The 9,509-nt window shown below is 36.1% G+C and overlaps 1 protein-coding gene across 1 annotated transcript in view; it reads left to right on the top strand.

Annotated features, from left to right (window-relative positions):
• Nucleotides 1-1,382: 1,382 nt before the first annotated feature.
• Nucleotides 1,383-9,509, top strand: part of RPGRIP1L (RPGRIP1 like) — a 46,224-nt gene continuing 38,097 nt past the window's right edge. Inside the window, 7 exon segments of the mRNA XM_029965556.1 lie at nucleotides 1,383-2,815; nucleotides 3,549-3,640; nucleotides 4,407-4,419; nucleotides 4,421-4,548; nucleotides 7,135-7,191; nucleotides 7,194-7,247; nucleotides 7,250-7,392. Of these exon segments, the coding sequence (XP_029821416.1) occupies nucleotides 3,556-3,640; nucleotides 4,407-4,419; nucleotides 4,421-4,548; nucleotides 7,135-7,191; nucleotides 7,194-7,247; nucleotides 7,250-7,392 (480 nt within the window). The 5' untranslated portion in view covers nucleotides 1,383-2,815; nucleotides 3,549-3,555.

Here is a 9,509-nt window from a genome sequence, read left to right as displayed (position 1 = left end):
TCCTACTAAGTAATAAATGAGATTATTTTAGATGACAAGACAAATAGAGTGCAAATATTTATCTTTTAAGGACTCAGTAGAGTGAGAATATAGGCTGGAAATACTTTGTGATACACTAAGATAGGTGAGTGGTCTCTCTATCCACCTTTTTTTTTATCTTTCCTCTACCAGAATAGTGGAGTAGGATTTTTGTAAGAAAAGCATGTCTGAGACCATATTGAAACAATTAAGCCATCATTTTTAATATTTCACTAGAAATCCCTTCACTAGAAGTCCCTTCTATCCCCACTGGCTGAGAACTCTTGAAAATTTAGGTAATCCCTCCTTAGTTTTGCTGCTTTTGAATGATATTGGGACAACAGTATGCTTCTGTGAGACAATTTGAACCTAAAGTCTGAGCTTTGATACTTAATTTTCAATATCCATCTCATTACTGTCTAGCCTTGCATAACACTGCAAAGTTGTGTGCAGTTTTTTGTGGTAAATTGTCAGATACAGGTAGTATAGAACACCTTTGTAACTGACACAGTGTATAAGAAAGTTACGATTTCTTTGACTTCAGTAATTGTATCTAAGCTTCTTTATACCTAATTTGAAGTTATTGTAGGTTAATCCCAGAGATACAGACAATTTTCCTCTCTTTGAAGGTGAAGTTGTTTTACTTTTGAGGAACAAGACATGCTGAAGTAACTGTAGGGTAACCTTTCTTGGAAATAAAAGCTGTTCTAAGTGTTTGAGGTTGATCATGGCATGTGATCTGTCCAGAAGCAAATATAAATTTATACCTCTCTGGCTTTGCTATGCTATCTTTCAGGAAATGCTGGACTCTTAAGTACCATCGCTTTTGTGGCAGTGTTGCTGTACAGTTTTGTCATGTGTAATCGCTCTGGAAATGCTTTCAAAAGTAATACTGAATTCTGCAGCCAAATCTCATGCTTTTGGAAATAATGCTGGAACTGGACTGCAGGGAAAAGTAATTTTGTTTAAGTGTTTGTGATTGACACTGAGATAATATTCAAAGAGGAACTGTAGCATATGTAACACATGCTTTGCTGTTTCAAGTGTCCTCTCTCAAAGAAGGAGCATAAATGGTAGTTGTTAGTGATTATTGAGGACATAGGTATTCTTATGTTACTAATGAGGCAAATACAGTGCCAGGCCAAATTCTAAATCTGTAATTATCTTTTGCCTCCCTAAAACCGGGAGACAGGTTTGTACTATTTCTGTCTAAAAGCACTTCTTTTGATAAAAACAAATAATGTTTTGGTTTTTTTTTTCTTTTCCTGTGGCCTAGGACAGAAAAGAAAGCTGAATACTCAATTTTTGTCACTTTGTAATGGAAATTAAACAATTAATTATTCCTTTTACTTTTGAAAATTTCGCCTTTCTAAGTTTTCAGGATTTATAGCAGCTTTATTTTATCACTTTAAGTCGTGCCATATTGCCAGTAAAAACTGGCTTGCTGTGCAGCTCTGCTATGTTAGTTTGTTTACAGCTTAAGTGTTTCTGTGGTTTTGCTGCAGCCAGTAATGGATTACTACCGACAAGAGTTTTTTATTTGTTTGTTTGAGGGAAAAGCATGTGTTGTTTTGTCTCTGTTTTTAGATGAATAGATTTCTTTCATACTGAATATAACAGGTAGATATTCATAGCAAAGTTTCTCTACCAAGTAGCAAGTAGTGAAAACAGTAATGTTTGCCTGTGCTTGTTACTGTGCTAGAGTTTGTGAAGCTTCATTTTGATAGATTACAAACATTGTGGAGTTGTGCTGATAAAATATTTGTTTAGCTCTTGTGATGTCTCTGAAACTTGCCAGAAAAACCCCTGTAATTTTTGATTTGTGAAAGCAAAGACAACCACATTCTAGAAAGACATATGATGGTAACATCTCCTTGCTACCATCATGAACCAAATTTGGATGATCATTGGGAGGTAAAGGTTTCTGCTTCTCTTTCATCTCAGTTGCAGTAGTGATACTGATACAGTGACATATAATAGTGACCCCAGTAATGAACCTGGACCTGAGTGAAGTCAATGACTGCAGCTAGAGCTAATTTAACAAATGACAAAAAAGTTTTGAGAATAATACGTAAAGAGCTGAGGACACTGACCAGCTGGATTCCAGTTGATATGTATTTGCCACTGGTGCCACTGGTTGCAGTGGCTGCATGCCATGGACATCAGCATCAGAGTATTCTCTGTTTCTGTGACTGAGAGCATTAAAGCTGCAACCTTATTACTAATCTAAAAGTGTAGATCAGTTCCTTTCAGTGGTTGTGACAAGGAAACGTTTGTTCCACATGAAAGAAAAATGTGTTTCTGTTTTTATAAACAGTGAAAGCTGGAAATAATACTTTATTATAGATATTAGTGGTGAAAAAACCAAAGCAGGACTGACTTGTTGGAAACTAAAGTTCCATTAATTCTTTTTGTTCCCTTTGGACAAAGCCATAAGGAGACTTGTTTATGATGGAAGACATTCCTGGTAGAAGAAAGGCATAGCTTTAGCAGCAGTTTTGATTATGGTAAAATTAACAGATACTTCATGGAAAGTCTGTGGATTATACTGTGTCACTTCTGTTCTCTGATGCAAGTCTTTAGTAGCATCACTGTTAATTTCCCAATGCTTTTCTAGATGTTTTTGGATTCACTAAGGAGTTATATCACCTGAAAGGTGTAAAAATAGGGAGTGAGGAAGATTGTCCAAAAGACTTCATGTCTCTCCTTTTCCTGCTATTTCAGCATTACTTGACTCTGTGACCAACATGTAATTTTCTGCACCAGAAAACAAGAAAGAAACAGCAGTTGTTAACAAGTATGTTCATATATTACACCGAAACAAATGTAGTACTTTCTCACATTAATACTTTCCTAACCTCACTTTGTCATGTAGCTAAGCTTTCTGTTGCCTCAAGAAAGAAATATGTTCAGATTTATGAGAATCATTCATAGGAAAGTCTCTGTCTTACAAACTAATTTCTCTTATGACAATGATTGAAGGAAGACTAAGAGAATGCCAGGCAACACTGAAATGACTTCATAACCCCCAGCGCCTCTGTTTCAAACAGTCCTATTCAAAATATGGAAGATGGCATTACTCATCTACCAGCTGATGCCTCAAGCTTTGACCTGTCTTAAAATGAACAAACGATTAAAAAAACCGAACCAAACAAAAAAACCCCACAGGTCCCCTTCCCACATCCACTTGAAAATATGGCCTTAGCCCAAAGATTGCTGAAGACAGCAGAACTAGAACTTTAAAAAGCTAATTTTACATCCATTAAATATAATTGAAACTATTGCATAACCAAAATAGCCAGATTTTGTGAGCAGATTAAAATTGGCGTAAAATTAAACTTGAAAGTTCAGATTGTCCTCTGAGCAATCCAGTTGAGATAGGAGCATTTACAGTAATGTACTAGTCTGTCATTTCAGTGGATCTGCCATAACTTTTTCTTTCATTTTGTATGAGGTACTGTAGTTCATTCTAGTCTCACAGTTTAAATAACAGATGGAGAAGAATTTCATTTGAATTTTGTTATCCATAGATAAGCCATGCCTGTTTCAGCTGATGAAACTGTGGGGGACCTGCCTGTGAGAGATACGGGTCTAACTCCATCTGGAATTGAAGGATTACAAGGTTTGTACCAGCTGCTATTTATTACAGTTACAGACTTTGATCAGTGGCTTCTTTAGTTCCTTTCTAAAAATGTTTCTGATGTTGCCACTCACAAAATTAAGTTCAAATACCATTCAAAATCTGGGTTAAATTCTGAAAGATGCTGTGACCCATTCTATGTTCAAGTTGTTTGTTATAAGAGGGGACTTGCTGTGAGATGCTAAAAACTGGAAATGTCATTGAGCTGTAACATTCATCCTTCCAGAAGAAAAAAAGGACTTTTTTTCTGAATTGAGGACAAGGCCACATCCATTTAACAAAATGGATGCAATCAGTATTATGCAATTCTGATATGTTACTCAGCTGCTATTAGAATGGAACAACTGGGCTTAATCTTGTGTCTGAGTAAATCTGCAGAACTATGAGTTAATCTTTTCAAACTTCAAGACAGTATGTTAACTTTGAAAGAGATTAGAAAGCATCTCTTTGGTAATGTTTATTTTTAAGGAACCTGGTTTAAAGAACCTGGTTACTTGCTAAACTGTTAACTTTGTGTTGTCTAATAGGTAAACAGTTTGCTGTATCATTTTAATTGCTTTTTTTAATCTGTAATAGGAAGTGCTTAACATGACAATAAATCTGAAAAAATTAATCAACAGACTCATATAAGTGAAAAATATTACTTAAAAAGTTTCTTCTTTTTTCAGTATTTCAAAATGATTTAGGCTTTGAACTACATGTTGTTGAATATATTAAAGGTAATTTGAAGTTGTCTTGGTTTGGGTAGAATCATCAACCACACAATGTAAAAGCTCTACAAGCTGTACAACAAATCATTCGAGAAGAACTGGAGGACAGGTTTCTTCATATACATGATGACCACATCTTATTCAAGCAGCATACAAATAAGCAAGAGGAGAAAATTAAAAGGTATGAGGTTTCATATTTTTATTTTAGCTTACAGTAACATTTCTTACCCTTTAAAGCCTTATCAACAAATTAAAAATCATGCTGATTTTTCTCAGAGCACTTTTTAAAGCACTAGCAAAAATCACTGGTAATTCATTTTTTTATTGATTTCTGGTTATCTCTGTGCATGCAAGGTTTTTTTTTTTTTTGCTGTGGTGGATTTTTTTTGTGGGTATTAGATCTCCATGTACAGAGGTACAGCACTGGCTGTTACTTTGGAGTTGTACCTTGGGTTCAGAGCTGTGCTGTCAGAGTACAATGGGTGTTCTGGGAACTGAAGAAGAGGCTACAGAAACCTAATGATTCGTCCAGAATTACATTCTACAATCAAAATGATCTATACAGAGAGATTCTGCCCTTTATTTTGTACTTCTCTGGCCTTCAGGAAGTAGACTGGCATCTTTAGTCTCGGGCTGTGCCAGGGGACATTTAGGTTGGACATTAGGAGGAATTTCTTCATAGAAAGGGTGATGAGATGTTGGAATGGGCTACCCAGGGAGGCAGTGGAGTCATTGTCCCTGGAGGTATTTAAGGAAAGACTGGGCATGGCACTCAGTGCCACTGTCTGCTTGACATGGTGGAGATTGGTCTCAGGCTGGACTCTGTGATCTCGGAGGTCTTTTCTAACCTAGTTGATTCTGTGATTGTCTAGTTAGCTCTAAAATACCTTTATAATCAGCTCTGCTTTATTCAGTGTAACAGATAACTTCAGTGAAGTGGTCCCAAGTAGCATGTGGAGCAGAGTACCTTGTGTGCCCAAAGGTACCCAAGCAACTTCAGGCTTATTACTAAACTTAGTGCTGTGCTGGCAAACCAGTCTGGGCTCAGCAGAACTGTTCATGGTATTCCTATATTGCAGGAGGGCTAATTAATCCAAAAGCACCAGCACTCTGTGCTCACACTATGCTGTACTTAATAAATTCTTGCTGCACCCAAGCAAGGTCTGGTCAGAAGTGAACAAATCCATAAAAGAGCAGCTGAAAATATTGCCTCTGTAGATGGGACCATTTTGCACTTTAATAAAGTCTGAAACATTCTTTCCTTTTGCCTCAGTGCATCAGGAACAAATTGACCAGCATGACATAACTTCCATCTTTTCTGTCAGGCTGTTGTCAAATACAAGATGGTGGAACAAATGAATTGTTTGCTTATTCCAAATGGCATTTCCTGTGTTTCTGTTAGATGACTTACCAAATGCACTCATCATCCACTTAGGTAACATTACACGGAATGTCCACATTGGAATACCTGAATTAATACTTTATGGCACAGAAAATAAAAAATACAGTGTTTGTCTAGATTGCCAGACAAAGATCTTAACTCCTCAAGCTAAATTTCTCCTCCAGCATCCCTCATGCCAAAACCCTTGTAACTAGAAGTTTGGAATGAATTTGCAATAGAAGAACATTGAAAAAAACCCAACAAATAAACAAAAAACCTGCTCACAGGCAAGTAACATTCTGTGACATCCTAAAGTCATTACAGATTTTTTTGGTTTCACTTTTGTTTCTTTAAGTAGAAGCTTCTGTCCAGAAGTATACAAAAACTCAAACAAGCCTCCTTTAAACAAATGAGGTGTGTCCTTATTTTCAGTTTTCTTTCTGGACCTTCAAAAATAGATTCCCTGTAAACTAGATACAGGTCTTGAAGATGTGCAACCGATTTTGTAAAGTCTTGAACTTGTCTCTTTCATCAAAGCCACCTTTTCTTTCTTTATATGCCAAGTTTTTTCTGTTCACCGCTGGGTATGTTTTCTGTTCGTGTATATTACATCACCCCCATGTGCCCTCTCTGCCTTTTGCTCCAGCTTACCAATGTTTATCAAAACTAAGGGAAATCAAAGGTACAACTCTTGAGATGCCAAGAGCAAAATTTGTATTCTTTTAAGGACAGATGAAAACCATTCCCTCTGTATCTAATTATATTCTTCAGCTAACCGTTCCTTGTCTGAAGCACACTGGTAATATTTACCAAGTATAAAACTGAGTATGGTAATGAGAACTATTAAGTCTCTTTTTCCGAAGTACCTGCTTAAATATTTCAACCTCTGTATTTTAGCCACTTTAGAAATGAGACATATATTTAAACCCTAAATTAGTAGAAATTATGTATCATTGGAATGTTGTATATTATTAGCATTCTTTGAATAGTTGAATGTTTTGTGAAATTGTATCTTTTATAGTTTGCCCCACCACATCCCAAATCCGTAACTTTACTTAACAGCATGCAGAGGTTCCTATATAAGGTCATGCGTTAAAAATTACATTTAAGCAGCATATGGAGTAAATATGTGTCCTCCCTTTACTAACCTTAAATGATAAGCCTTAGGAAACTGTTATTTGTCAGTGCTATAAAGCAGATTGCTGCACAGTGGTTTCAATTATCTTCAAAGAGTTCTTCACAGGCAGTAATAGTTATATCAAAACCTGAAATTTATTATTCAGGTTCTATGCTGAAGTCTTCACAGTGATTATGTTCCTTTCAACAGAATGCTTTTTATGCTGACTTTTCACATTCTTTTTCATCTTTTTTTATTATTTTCCCCGGAATGACCACCAAGTTAACACAGCTTGTTAATGGTAAAAAAAAGTCTGAACAGGTTGGTGGCGACCTCAAGTGGCCGGGTCAGGCCTGGAGCTGGAAGAAAGAATTGAGCATTTGCAGAAAGAGTTCATGGGCTTGAGAGACAAAACGAGAGCCTCTGCAGCAAACTGCTTTCAACTGACCAGCAGCTCCAGATTCAAGGCCGTAGGCCTTGTCCACACAGCTGTGTTCAGTCTTTTGTTAACATTGGTCTCAGAAAAGTGAGTGTGGCCACTGGCAGGCTGGAGCACGCAGGGGAAGGTGTAATTCACGTTTATTAAAAACAGGGGTTCATATTGGTACCCCTAATAATTGCTGTACTATAGCACGTCCATGCTCTTTTCCTGTTCATCAGAGGGCAATAATAGTACCTGTAGACAGAAAGATTTTTCTTTCCTTTTTTTTTCTTGTATTTATTTATAACAGTCATGATAACTTGTTTGCCTTTGAAGTCCTTATTATGAGAATCCACAGTAGTAGGGGTTAAACAAAAGTGCAGATTTATCAAGCAAGTTTTCTAATAGTTAAAATCATGGAACTTCCTTAGTATAACTTCTCTACATGTTAAAGGGTTATAAAAGTAGTATATGAAAAAGTTTAGTGTTGTCATGTAATAACAAAGTTTCACATCTGTAGTTTGTTTGCACATGTTTTTCCTTTTTTAATTTTAAGGTTTGTTCTGGTCTCTTGATACATGTGTGCACAACACTGCAGATCTGAAAAATCTGTCGCACGTGTGGACTTTGAAAAGCAAATCCTACACTGCAGCCATCTATAATGAGGCTTTTTACTGTTCAGACTTACTGCTTAAGGCAATCTCTCTCTCAGTCCTTTACTTATGGTAGCTACATTTGGAAACGTCACTTTAAAATCTTCCTGTTTTCATAGGAACATTTCTAGAAGTACTTGTAGTCAGTTAATTTATATGCTGGGCTGATAATGTGTTAGAAAAAACCAAACAACGAAAGACTTACGGCCCTGGTTCAAACCTGAGTCAGCAGAATTGTCTCCTTAACTTCCACAAGTTATGGATCAGGCTGGTGGCCAGTTACGCTGTGGTTTTTTCCTCCATCTCACCCTCACATTGGCCTTTATTTTCGTTACATTGATTATTTAGGCATATGAAAATAAAAACAATTCTCATGTTTTCAGACAGACCGTAAAAAGTGATCGTCTCTACCAATTTGCTTCTTTAATTTATATGTAGTACAAGTTTTGACATTTTTAATGCACCTACATTTTTACACTTCATATCATTAATTAGGCAGTTTTATTCTCAAAATCAGTGTTTGTTTTTTTGTTTTAACAATGCAAAAATAGGGTAGAACTATAATAAATTGATTCAAGCCCAGTAGTAGCAAAGAGAAGAGGGCAACTTGATTCAAGGAATAAAGATCAAATATTGATATGGCACACTGCGAGGATTTTTCTTGGCATAAGAACAGATCCAGATTCAAGATGTCCTATGCAGACCCCAAGCTAAGTATACAAATATATGAATTAATGTTCAATTATGTATTTTGTGCTTGAAGTTCTGTGAACACAAGATTTACTTGAATCATAGCAAATCATTGTACAGAAATACACTTATAAAATGGCATGTTCTGGATAAATCCCACTGTTAAAGGCATGTCATCTGATTTTTAGTGTGTCAAGTTACCTGTCAGAATAAAAGCTTAAAAATTACTTTCACTGCTCCATCCATTGAAGATCTCATAATCCTTGATAGCTATTAATGGTGTTTTGCTTTTCAGAAAACACTTAGTACTAATGCATTAGAAGGAGGATACTTCTAACACAGTGTAGGGTCTGTGTTGTGTTTTCATAGTGAAATAAACTCTTAAACCTCTGCTACAATGCATGTCATTAAGAAAAACAAATTTTGCTGAACACCTACAATTTTTGCTCTCTTGTGTATTCATTTAATTTCTTACTTTTATTAAATACTTGAGTTTGGAATGTCAGATGCTTGTACTTGCAGGGAGACTGTGATTGAGTCCCAAAGGAAACACACTGAGGAACTAGAACATGCCAAAGATACTTGTGAGTCAACTAGAGAAAGAAAGAAAAGGAAATTGAGGAGTCCATCCTATGACTGAAAGAGCAGAGAACAGCAAGCCAAAGGTATTGTGAAAAATGGAAATCTCCATGGTGGAAGCATGAGAAGAGCTATGTCATAATGTTTATATGTAGCTGTGGAAATTAATTCTTCTGTCAAGGAATATGAGCTTTATTCATTTCTTCTGTTTGGTGAAACTAACTCATAAAATGTTTTACCAAACAGCCATGTATCCACGTATCCATTCTAAGCAGGGAGATTGGTATGATAAGAAGTTAT

The sequence above is a fragment of the Manacus vitellinus genome, unplaced genomic scaffold, assembly GCF_001715985.3.
Source record: "Manacus vitellinus isolate BGI_N305 unplaced genomic scaffold, ASM171598v3 scaffold_10_pilon, whole genome shotgun sequence".
NCBI classification, from domain to species: Eukaryota; Metazoa; Chordata; class Aves; order Passeriformes; family Pipridae; genus Manacus; species Manacus vitellinus.
The sequence above is the reverse complement of the archived record's forward strand: the minus strand, read 5'-3'. Positions and strand labels throughout refer to the sequence as shown.